The sequence below is a fragment of the Haematobia irritans genome, chromosome 5 (assembly GCF_050003625.1).
Source record: "Haematobia irritans isolate KBUSLIRL chromosome 5, ASM5000362v1, whole genome shotgun sequence".
Lineage (NCBI taxonomy): Eukaryota > Metazoa > Arthropoda > Insecta > Diptera > Muscidae > Haematobia > Haematobia irritans.
In genome coordinates, this window is record NC_134401.1 from 142,006,585 (window position 1) to 142,020,221 (window position 13,637).

The window sequence follows — 13,637 nt, forward strand, 5'->3', positions numbered from 1 at the left end:
TCCGCTGCAGTCCTTGTGGACAAGTATTAGAAACCTATTTTAAGTGTAAATTTTTAACAATTAAATTTTGCAAAAAAAAAAAAGAAAAATAATAAAAAAATAGAAAATTAATAAAAAAGTAAAAAAATAATAATAAACAAAGAATAAGTTTCATCCCCGCTGAGATTTGAACCTATGCCGTTTGACTTTTTCGCTTCCATGGAAGTTCTTTTGAGTAGGTTTTGCAAATTACGAGAATTTTTAATTTTTTTGGGATTTTTATGTTAATAGAAAAAAAATATATTTATACGAAAATATATGCCGAAAATAAAAAATAAAAACGATGCATAACATAACAAATATTTTTTTAGAAAAATATTTGATAAAAAAATTGCCGCTGGTTAGATTTGAACCTGCGTTTCTTATTTTTTCGTTTATACTAATAAAGAACATCTCGAGAAGCAATTAGAATATTATTCCCTGGTGTCGCATTACGATCATATTACAAACATTTAAATTGAACTTTCGACGCTTTATGTTCAATGGCGTTAGCGGCTGAGTGTGCTAAGGCGCTCTGTTATGGTGCCATTAAACCCAGGTTCAACCCCTGGTCGGAGCGAAGAAGTTTTTCAAATTGTAAAAAATAATAGTGTAATAAAAAATATGGTTGAAAAAAAGAAATTGGTTGAAAGATTTTATTTTTTCAGTTTTTAAAATTCTTCATGCAAATTAATTTCCAGGGCACAACTTCTAAAGCAATCCAAAGGATCCAAAAAGGGAGTACTTCCGTCCTATGACAGCCCATGTAAAATTCATTGGAGATGATCCAAGTTTGCACTACTTCCGGATCACAGATTGGGGATCCAAACTACTTTTTTGGAAGCTCTTTTTTTGCTGGGATCCTTATTGTCCATCCCAAGATATTGGATAACTACACTGAAAAAATTTTGTCGTGAGACCAAAGATTTCGTGTCCTTAAAATAAACTTTGCAATAAAGTCGTTATATCGTTGCATTTAAGTGATTCGACTTATCTGCATGAAAGAAAATTTTGTTTGACTAAGGTCTTTAATAATTCTGATAAATTCTTCAAAATTAATGAAATCGTCTTTAAATTCGAAAAATTCTTCAAAGTTAATGAAATCGTCTTTAAATTCGTTGACTTTTTATATCTTGACAGTAAAACAAACATTTAAAAATAGGAGATATCAATGATTTTTACTTAAAATATATCATAATTTCTACTTTTCGAGTCGAAATTTAAGTTTTCGTTAACACGCTTTAGAGAACTTTGGTAGCACATGAAGAAAAAAACTGAAAAAAGTATTAACTTAAATTTGTTTCCTAGAATCAAGTACGCAAAACACACATTTCAAAGAGAATTGTGTCTTACATTTATCTTTACTTCAATTCTCCGCTTCTTTGGCTCGGAATCAATAACAAAATTATAAGTATAAAGATAAAATCTTTGGAACCAGGAATGCTTTTTTGCAGTATGGAAACGGGGACGGAATTCGTTAAAGACACCGACTTCCTGGAATAAAGGAAGGGTATATGTCCTGACAAATTATGAAATTCATTAAAGGCAGTGAGTTCATAGAATATAGGAAGGGATCACATTAGCCTTTCAAGTTCTACTCCAGCCATTGGGTTGGTCCGTAGTACTTAGTTTTGTTTCCAAACTTAAGGAAGGCACTCTCTGAGCACAACATTGAATCGAAGAGGAAGGATCAGATTATGAAGTAAAAAGGAGAGTATTGCAACACTTCGAACATGTTATTTCTTTGTAGGTTAGGTAAGGTTAGATGGCAGCCCGATGTATCACGCTCATTTAGACTATTCAGTTCATTGTGATACCACATTGGTGAACTTCTCTCTTATCACTGAGTGCTGTCCGATTCCATTTTAACCTCAATGACAAGGGACCTCATTTTTATAGCCGAGTCCGAACGGCGTTCCACATTGCAGTGAAAAACTTGTTGGTGTTCGGTCGAAGCAGGAATCGAACCCACGACCTTGTGTATGCAAGGCGGGCATGCTAACCATTGCACCACGGTGGCTTAGTACCGACCGGATCACCTTCCTATATTTCATTAAAATTTCAAAAAATGGCGTAATAGACCATATTCTTTTTATACCCTCCACCATAGGATGCGGTGAAATTCTGAGTCGATCTGAGCATGTCCGTCCGTCCGTCTGTTGAAATCACGCTAACTTTCGAACGAAACAAGCTATCGACTTGAAACTTGGCACAAGTAGTTGTTATTGATGTAGGTCGGATGGTATTGCAAATGGGCCATATCGGTCCACTTTTACGTATAGCCCCCATATTTGGCTTGCGAGGCCTCTAAGAGAAGCAAATTTCATCCGATCCGGCTGAAATTTGGTACATGGTGTTAGTATATGGTCTCTAACAACCACGCAAAAATTGGTCCACATCGGTACATAATTATATATAGCCCCCATATAAACCGATCCCCCTATTTGGCTTGCGGAGCCTCTAAGAGAAGCAAATTTCATCCGATCCGGCTGAAATTTGGTACATTATGTTAGTATATGGTCTCTAACAACCATGCAAAAATTGGTCCACATCGGTCCATAATTATATATAGCCCCCATATAAACTGATCCCCCGATTTGGCTTGCAGAGCCTCTAAGAGAAACAATTTTCATCCGATCCGGCTGAAATTTGGTATATGGTGTTAGTATATGGTCTCTAACAACCATGCAAAAATTGGTCGATATCGGTCCATAACTATATATAGGCCCCATATAAACCGATCCCTAGATTTGACCTCCGGAGCACCTTGGAAGAGCAAAATTCTTCCCATTCGGTAGAAATTTGGTACGTGATGTTAGTATAGGGTATCCAACAACCATGCAGGAATTGGTTCCTATCAGTCCATAATAATATATAGCTCCCATATAAACCGATCTCCAGATTTGACCTCCGGTGCCTTTTGGAGAAGCAAAATTCATTCGATCTGGTTGACATTTGGTACGGGGTGGTAGCATATGATATTTAACAAACATGTGAGTTGAAATTTGTGGATGAAAGTCTTTCGTAGAAGTTTCTACGCAATCCATGGATAGATCCATGGTGGAGGGTACATAAGATTCGGCCTGGCCGAACTTATATACTTGTTCTTTTTTATCTTCTATTAAAATATTCACTCTACTCTACTGTCCAAGAATATATACTGACTCTCACAATTTCATTCATGAATTCATTGAGAAAATGTACGAATGCAAAACAAAGCAATCCGAAACGAAATATGTGCAATGTAACGCCCACCTCAATTACGGCCGCATGTACGTCTTCTCGTACAAGCTTTTGCTTTTGGCACCGATTGTGTAAAACCTGTGCTAATATCTGGTAAAATAGTGAGCTATACATTTTTACTGCAACTAGCTGTGAGGCTCGCCAAATGACTTTTTATTATTGCAAGTTTGGCGCTTATATGTGCGATTCTAAAGATTAAAGACATACTTCGATTTAGATTTACACCTTAGGTAATCATGAAAACAATAAATTCTTCTACTATGGGTGGTTATGATCATTTTCGAAAATCGTTTCTTTACTCTGGATAGAACAACTCAATTTGAAATTAAAATGGGAGGATTTGAATCAAATGAAATGACAATAAAAATTAATTTGCTTCATTAAAAGTGAAGATTTCAAGTGAATGCAGGTTTTATTGAACTACTGGTTCATTTTATCTTTGGGTTTGAGGAAACAATTTGAGCAAATTTGATTTTACTGTTAGTTGTATTTTATGAGAGTTAATTAAAAAAAGTACTCATTGTGAATATCCACATGAATACCATTCGAATGAAATTTGGTTTGTACTTTTAAGTGGATTATAGCTTCGAGAATATTTTCAATATTGTTCAACTGAGTTTAGGGGAGAAATAAATATTTTACTTGAATTCCACTTAAATTCAAATTTATACTTAAATTCAAATTTAAGTATAAATTACGTATTAACAGGTATAAATTCCCAGCAAAAAAATTTGGAAGTTCTTCCAAAGGCACAACTTTAAAAGCACTTCCAGAAGATGCACTCCCAATAATGTTCTTTATTTTAACTACCCAGGAAGTTCTTTTAATTCAATTTTTTATAACTTGGTTTTTTCATACTTTTAATTGATAATTTTAACTTTTTTGTTTCAAATAGATTAAAAACAGAGTAAGAATTTATAAAATGGTACAAAACATTTAAATTTTGTCGAAAAAAATGCTAAATTCAATTTGAAAAAATTGTGACTTTTTGAAAATATTTGAAGTCAAACGTTTACGACAAGCATTAGATTACATTAAAAATTATAAAAAATTATAAAAATTATTTATTTGACAAAATATCACAGAATTTTTTAATTTACATCCAAAAGATTGAATTCGGATCACATCTAAAGAAGTGATGCAAAATCAGTGAAACGGCTGTTGAAATGGAGGACTTCCGTCCTATGACAAGCCCATGTTAAATTCATCGCTTCTACGTCAATTTTGCACCACTTCCGGATCCAAAAAGAACATTTTCATTACTTTTTTGGCGACGCTTTTTTTGCTGGGTTCTTTTCTAGATGCACTGTCATGAAAATGCACTGTCTTTTCAAAGATTCCATTGATCAAATTCCTTGATCTACCTTGTCCGTAAAGCTCGAAGAATAATTAATTGTAAAATTAAGATATCATGCATTTTTATCAGGCTAACAGGAAAAAAATCAATAAAGCAATATTAAATAAAGTACCTACAATTTCAGGCTGACTTAGACTATTCAGCCGATTGTGATACCAGAAGTGTGATACAAATAATTTAAGGAACGTGCAGGACTGTGTGTTAGAATACATTTCCAGCAATACGATTTCAAAAAGTAACTAAGTAAACTGATGATGGGATGCACATTTTCATCCAGAAGTTCTTGGTATGGAAAAACATCAAGTTTCTACACGCAAAAAAATAATTCTTTCCTCCCAAACGAAATTTTAGACAAACAAAGTTCGTTTCTCATTTGCTTTTCGCTGTAAGGAAGTGTATTTGGAAGAAAAGAATATACTTTTTGTGATAAACGTTTATTCTTTTCCAGGATGGAAAAACAATTTCATAAAGACTAACTCAAAAAAACATTGTTTTCTGGCTAATTGCATTTTCCCTCACATCTTTCTCACATCCACGAGGTTTTTTAGTTCTTAACACCTTTTTCTGTAATACGAGCAATATAGAAGAAATTATACGATTTTATAAATTTTAAAATTTTTTTTTACCTTTCGCCTGGACGGAGAATCGAACCGCGGACCATGCACTTTGTAAGCCAACACACTAACCACTGAGCTATGTACCTGTTATGGTCATCAATAGATAATTATCCATATAAGTTATATTTATATAGCATAGCTTGCGGCGCCCACGAGCCGAATAAACAAAGTTTATTTAACAGAAACAAACAGTTAGTTTGGCACCGTGGAGCAGTGGTTGCTACGTCTGACTTGCATGCCAAGGGTCGTGGGTTCGATCCCTGCTTCGACCAAAGTTTTTTTTTTTTTACATATATTCCAGATATGCTCGGAAGATTCCGAAAAAATGTTGAACATTACATTCTACTATATTAAATTTTGAACTGTAAAATGTGTCTTATTAAAGACCTAAAGTCAGAAAAGAACAGTGTTTGATATAAACGAAATGGACTGTGTTGTTGTTTCAAAAATAATTTTTTTTTATTAAAAACATAAAAATTTTGTAACAAACGAATTTTTTTGGTGATAAAAGTTTAAAATTTTCGAAGCAATTCAAAAAACTCTAACAAAAGAAAAACGTTTTCGGTAGACGTTTTCCAAACGTTTTTTTTTCTTTGCGTGTACCAATTTTAATTGCTTGCACTTTGAAAGTTTTCTGTAAATCTTACCTAGGCGATGCTTCTTAATGTTTCCACCGTACTTTACAGTATCATCCAAAGATTTTAGTTTTCTACAAAGAGATATGAGTTTAGTTCAATAATTATATATAGCCCCCATATAAACCGATCCCCCGATTTGGCTTACGGATCCTCTAAGAGAAGAAAATTTCATCCGATCCGGCTGAAATTTGGTACATGGTGTTAGCATATGGTCTCTAACAACTATGCTAAAATTGGTCCACATCGGTGCATAATTATATATAGCCCCCATATAAACCGATCACCAGATTTGACCTCCGGAGCCTCTTAGAAGACCAAAATTCATCTGATTCAGTTGAAATTTGGTACGTGGTATTAATATATGGCCTCAAACACCCATGCACAAATAGGTCGAAATCAGTCCGTAATTATATATAGCCCCCATATAAACCGATCCCTCGATTTGTCCTCCGGAGCCCCTTGGAAGAGCAAAATTCATCCGATCCTGTTGAAAGTTGATACGTGATGTTAGTATATGGTATCCAACAACCATGCAGGAATTGGTTCATATCAGTCCATAATTATATATAGCCCCCATATAAACCGATCCCCAGATTTGACCTCCGGTGCCTTTTAGAGAAGCAAATTTCTCCGATCTGGTTGAAATTTGGTACGTTGTGGTAGTATATGATATTTAACAACCATGCCAAAAGTGGTCGATATCAGTCCATAATCATATATAGGCCCCATATAAACCGATCCCGATATTTAGTTTTGGAGCCACTTGGAGGAGCAAATTTCATCCGAGTCAGTTGAAATTTGGTACATTGTGCTAGTATATGGCCGTTAACAACCACGCCTAACTAGGTCCATATCGGTCTATAGTTATATATAGCCCTCAGATAAATCGATCCCCAATCACAAAAAAATTGGTCCATATCAAGTTCATAATTCTATATAGCCCCCATATAAGCGACCCCCATATTTCAATTCTGGCTCTCTACGTACCATGCAAAAGTCCATATCGAGTCGTAATTATTTGTAGACATACCTATACATACCTCTTTGTCTAATATAACATATACCACGTATGGACTAACTCACAATTTAGAAAACGATGTTAAGAAGTTTTAAGATACCACAACCCAAGTAATTCGATTGTGGAAGACAGTCTTTCGTAGAAGTTTCTACGCAATCCATGGTGGAGGGTACATAAGATTCGGTCTGGCCGAACTTACGGCCGTATATACTTTTTCTACCCTATCATTTAACATCAATTTACAATTATTTTAGATGTTAAGACATGTGACTACACTATCTCCATATCAATAGTAAAAATATTATTTTCTGGCACACACAATAGTTTTTCGACAGATTCTATCGGTGGTCAATTAAAAAAATGTGAGATACATAAATAAAATTCTTAATAATTTAATTGAATTTTGAAGAACGATTGAAAAAAACTAAACAATCAATTTATTAAAACGGCCGAAAATGGCTGAAATGTTGAAAGAAAGACTATGACGAATGGGTACCCTATACTCAAAAAAAATATTTCGCTAATATGAGAGATTATGCAACCAACATTTTACACAATATTTAGGAATAATTTCTTTAAAATAAAAATAATTTAATTAACCGAAGATTAATTAGTGCTTTCACTTTGCAGTGAAAGCACAAAGAGAAGCTTTGAAACCCTCAGAAATGTCACCAGCATTACTGAGGTGGGAAAATCCACCGCTGAAAAACTTTTTGGTGTTCGGTCGAAGCAGGAATCGAACCCACGACCTTGTGTATGCAAGGCGGGCCTGCTAACCATTGCACCTCGGTGGCAATGGTTAGAATGAAGGAAAGGAAAGTAAATTTCCCTTAAAGTAAAGAAGCATAGTTTTGATTTGAAGAAATAATTCAATTCAAATAAATTTCCTACTACAATATACTGGAAAGTGAAAATGTTTGTACTGAATAACATTTTTGGATATGTTGGATTTTTTAAAGCTTGTTCTTTGTACTAGAAGAACGATTGTCCAATATAGTCTAATAATTTAAATTAATAGATCGTCCAATAAAGGGAACTGGTGAAAATTTGGAAATCCGAAACAGATGACTTCCCAACTATTTTAGACAAAATTTATGCCTTTCCATAACATAATAATAAATCTTAATTAAATCTTTGGATTAAAGACAAAAAAGCTCAAATATTGGTTAATACTTATTTTGAGGATTTTTCATATTTGATTTAATTTTTGTTTAATTATGCAAATATTGTTTACTTGGAAATACTTGGTGTTATGTGAACTTTTTATAAAATACATTAATTTTCAATTTGTCGAATTCAATGTTCTATATTCTTCAAGTCATTTCAATACATAATATAAAATTACAATAATAATTAATTTTCTTTGAAATAAATAAAGATTTTACGACATGGTTTAATTTTAAACCATCAGTCAGGTATCCATTTCAAAGAAAATGAATTATAGTAATTTTATATTATGTATTGAAATGATTTGAACAATGAAGCATATTGGATTGAAGAAAATAAATTAAAAGGATTTGCAATTAATATAAACTTTTTAATTCATTATATAAAGTAAATTTCAAACAAGTGATTTTATTTCCATTTTGCTACGAGCAATTTGTCGTATAAGCCAGTTTAAACTACGAAAATGTGATCTTATCACTTTATATATTTAAAAAGTATTAAATTCCAAACAGACATTGCCAAAACCATTAGTACCTCAATTTTAAAAGGAATTAAATATTTCGTTCCATTGCTTAGAGATAAGCAAATCAATGAATGAAATAGAATTCATTATTGCTTAGAACCAAATGCACAAACAAAATCTATATGAAGAGCATTAATCTCTGATTACATTTCTCCGGAAAAACAAGAATGTATGACTCATCCCCATTTTCATTAAACTCCGTTAGTGCTACATTAGCTAGCGATCTTTCAAACCGTGATATCTACATATCTGTCATCTTGCGTATATATTCCATATGTCAGTTAGAAACTTAAATGCTGCAGTTAAAGTTAACCGGAGAAAAGATATTTCCATTTTTCTTTCTGTTAACTAGCAGTTAAAGCCTAACGGAGCTACATGAAAATGGCCGTCAGTCAGACAAAACAAAAATTCTCATTTGTTTGTATTCACCATATGGTGAATAATACACAGTTCAATGGTTTTACTCCATTCATAATATAACATAAACATTATTTTGTAAACAATTGACCCAGATGTAAATAATTGGGGGCCCGATAAGCTCATTACTTATCGCACTACCCAAGCTAATAAAGAGCACCCAACAAAATGTGCAGAGATTATGAGAACTAAGTTCATTGCGAAAGAAACATTACCCACTCTATGCACATGCAATTGAGATAAGATAACAGGAGTATGTGTGCAAGAGAAAGAGTCTGAGAGTCATTAGTAGGCAATGGAGAATCAAAAATACCTTGAACAAATGTAAGCATGCTATCCAAAACTATTTTATAAATTAAATTATATTAAATTTAGTTAAAATTAAGTAAACATAAATAAACTTATCGAATGTTTTAAATAAAATTATATAATTAAATTTATTTAACTTAAATTAGTAAAAAAAAATAATAAACCCTATAATTTTTAATTAAATTTTAAGATAAATAAATATAATTTAATAAATTATTATAATTTTTTAAACTACATTAACATAAGTTATATTAAATATTACTAGGCTTGTATTACTAGGATTAAATTAATTAAATTAAAATCATCTCACATTAAATTTATTTACTGTAAAGTGATTAAAAGAAACTGTTGAAATTAAATTTGATTATTTAACACAAAAAAGTGTTAAAAAAATAAAATGAAAGACCATTATTTTTGTAATTTTCATTAACAACTTCATAATATTAAATTATATACTTTTTTAAATTAATTTTATATACTTAGAAAAAGTTTTTTTTAATTGAAAATTTCCATATGAGTTATTATATGGAGAAAAAATGTCACCAAAATATTTCCAATTAAAAAGTTGATTGAAATTAAAATCGTAATGAATTACAAAACCAACTGATACAATTATTTTTTTAATCAAATTAAAAAATAAAATCAGTTAAGATAATGAAAATGTGTAATTCTTTGAAAATTAAATTAAATTTTAAAATAAATATACTTAATTCGTTCTAAATTAATTAAACTACATTAGGTTAGGTTAGGTTAGGTGGCAGCCTGATGTATCAGGCTCACTTAGACTATTCAGTACATTGTGATACCACATTGATGAACTTCTCTCTACATTGCTACTGCTTATTTTATTTGAATTAAATTAATTGAAAATAATTAACTGTAAAATGATTTAAAATAAAACTGTTGAAATTAATATAAATTATTTTATAAATAAATTATTTAAAAAATAAATTTAATGAAATACCATTATTCTTACATTTTAAATGTATATGTTGACATAATTTAATAATTTAATATGTTTAAGTTGTTAACATATTAAATTATTATTTTTATATTAATTTTACATAGTTTTTCTAAGGTTTGTCCTTAATTTTTTTATTATAATTTAATTAGATTACATTACTCATGTTCTAACAGATAATTAAATTAAATCAAAATCATATCACATTAAATTATTTTAAAATAATTTACTGTAGAATGATTTAAAATAATGCTGCTGCTAGATTATTTTAAAATAAATTATATTTAAAAAATTAAAATAAATTAAAGACCAATTTTTTTGGTATTTTTAATTAACACATTTAAAATATTAAATTATTATTTTATGTTAATTTTACATAATTTTTGTAAATTTACTATGAGTGATTACATGGAAAGAAATGTCACCAAAATACTTCCAACTGAAAATTTGATTTAATTGAAAAAAAAAAAACGTAATCAATTACAAAATTAAACGATATAGATAACTTTTTAATCAAATTAATTAATTATTTCTGTTTTTAAATTAAAATATTAATTGTACCAATTAACCTCTTAAATAAATTCAAAAAGTTTCCATTTAAAAAATATAATTGAAAATTTTGTTCGGAAATTTTTATTTTATATATGTATATAATATTCATAAAATATTGACTCTTTCACATTGAGTCAACATTTTATGTATATTCTATCCAACTGTAATTATAATCGGAAAATGCATAAAAAGTATAATTTCTTGCAAACTTGCAAGAAAATTATTTAATCGATAGAATAAATAATTAAACAATAATACAATAAATAAATGGTTTCTTTAATTAAAAAATAATTAATTTTTTGATCAAAGTGAAAGTGCCGATTATTTGCTTAATCAAGTATGTTTTCATTTTTAATTAATTTTATGATCGATACTATCATTTTTGTGATTGACGAAATTTCAATTGAAAAATTAATTCGATTAATTAATTTCGTAAAAAAAAATTATATATTTATACCATTCATTAGTTCATTAAAATTTGCCTCAATAAAAATTCATCGATAATTAAATCGGAAAATTCATAAGAAATTTTATCTAATGGTGAAATAATTTAAATAAATACAAGATAATACAATATATAACTGATTTCCCTATTAAAGCAAAAATTACGATCAAAATCATTTTAATTTTTAAATGGACCATTTAAACGAAATTAATTGGGAAACTAATTAATTTTGCAATGAAGTATATTTCTTCTTTCTAATAAATTCTGTGAATTAAAAAAATAATTCGATCAATTAATTTCGTTATTGAATCCTATCCTCATCTGTGTAAGTGTTCATGCCATCCCCTTTTGTGTAGTACCATTCTCGTAGTAATTTTGAAATACTCACCAAGCATGCTCAAATGCACACAACCCATCCCCCTAAAACGTCAGCAGAAAAATATGGATTCAAAATACAACCAAAGCAAGACTAAAAAAAACAATAACCAACAATATCCACGTTGTGTACAATACAAAGTCAAAGACGACGTTGGCGACAACTCAAACGAGACGTTAGAGTATTCAAATTTTTCAGGCAGTCGTGTTTAAATCTTGAAACTTGTCACATTCGAGCGGAAACACAGTGTCACGGCGCTATATTGATCGATTTCTGATGTACGATATAGAATCATTGCAATTATGCGATACGGAAAAAGTAAAATGCATAGAAAATTTGCTAGAGGGGCTGCAAATGACAGATGATACACTGGAGAGAATACGTCAGGTGTTTAGTAGTGAAATGGATTTGGCTTTGAAAATGCAACCATCCTCTCTGCAAATGGAGAATACCTATATACCAGAATTGCCTGATGGCACTGAGAGTGGTACCTACTTGGCCATGGATTTGGGAGGCACCAACTTGCGCATGCTTCGAATGACCTTGGATAAGGGTCAGGTTGTGGATGAGGTGGTGCAACATTATCCTCTGCCAGACCATTTGCGTATTGGCGATGGAGATGCCCTCTTTGACCACTTGGCCCAATGTGTGGATAATTTTGCGCGGGAACAAGAACTCGACGAAGGTCGAACCTATTCCATGGGCTTTACATTTTCCTTTCCCATGCGTCAGAGTGCATTGGATTCAGGCACTCTTGTTACATGGACAAAATCATTTAATTGTCCCTCAGTTGTGGGCCAAGATGCTGTTAAAATTTTGAAAAAATTCCTGCATAAGAATAAACGTACAAACATTGAAATTGTGGCCATTTTAAATGACACTACCGGCACTTTGATGCATGGTGCTTTAATGGATAAAAATACACGTATTGGCATTGTCTTGGGTACCGGCACGAATGGCTGTTACATGGAACGCAGTTCGCGCGTTTTGCATTGGGAGCAACAGCGTCAGAGTGAACGTCATGTCATTGTTGATGTTGAATGGGGTGCCTTTGGAGACAATGGTGTTTTGGATTTCATCAAAACCGAATATGACCGCCAAGTGGATGAGGGTTCTTTACTAAAGAACTCCTTCACCTTTGAGAAATACATCAGTGGCAAATATTTAGGAGAACTATGTCGTTGCATTTTGGCCAAACTCCATGCATGCCAATTGTTCCTAACTCATGTACCCCAAGAAATGCTTCCCCAACCCTGGTCATTTGGTTCGGACAATGTCAGCGCCATCGAGCAGGATAACCTGGATAATAGTTGGGATAATACGAAAACGATACTGAGGGAAAACTACAATGCTTCCCATTATGATATAGATGATTTGAAAATAATTCGTTACGTTTGTGCCTTGATTTCGAAACGTGCTGCCCAACTTTTGGCCCTCAACACATCAGTACTCTTGAATGGTATGGCCCCCGAGGAGGGTGATAATATAACAATTGCCATTGATGGGTCCGTATACCAACATCATGCACGATTACGACAATGGATTATCGATTACACAGCTCTCTGGACCAGAGACAGGAAAACCAAATATTTATTAGCCACCGATGGTAGTGGTAAGGGGGCCGCTGTGGTAGCTGCCATAGCTGAGAAATTACGACGTCGTAACTCATGAAATTTGGTATGCCGGGACAAATCGTTGTGTTGTTTTTGTTTGTTGTTATTGTTAAATCTATTTTTAAATACAATAATTAAAGCAAGATAAAGTGTCATTGTTATTGTAGAGAAGTTAAAAAAAAAAAATTTAATTAATTAAAAACTGTATTCAAAAAGTTTTTTATCTCTAGCTTCCTCATTACTAAGTTATTGATGTTTAACATGTCATCTGGGTCGCGTGTTACAATGAAAACATGTATTAAGGTGGAGTGATTGGTAGATCGATATGATCGTGGTTAAGGAAATCGGAATAAAAGCTAAAGCCATCCTGAGCCAACTAGACA

At 31.8% G+C, this 13,637-nt stretch overlaps 1 protein-coding gene across 1 annotated transcript; it reads left to right on the top strand.

Annotated features, from left to right (window-relative positions):
- Positions 1 to 11,827: 11,827 nt before the first annotated feature.
- Positions 11,828 to 13,403, top strand: LOC142239392 (hexokinase type 2-like). Its single transcript, XM_075311175.1, has one exon. It carries the CDS (start codon positions 11,918 to 11,920, stop codon positions 13,310 to 13,312), a length of 1,395 nt encoding a protein of 464 aa, XP_075167290.1. The 5' UTR covers positions 11,828 to 11,917; the 3' UTR covers positions 13,313 to 13,403.
- The last annotated feature ends 234 nt before the right edge of the window (positions 13,404 to 13,637 follow it).

Coding starts and splice junctions, on each gene's coding strand:
- LOC142239392 (XM_075311175.1), top strand. CDS start 11,918: ATGTACGATATAGAATCATTGCAATTATGCGATACGGAAAAAGTAAAA.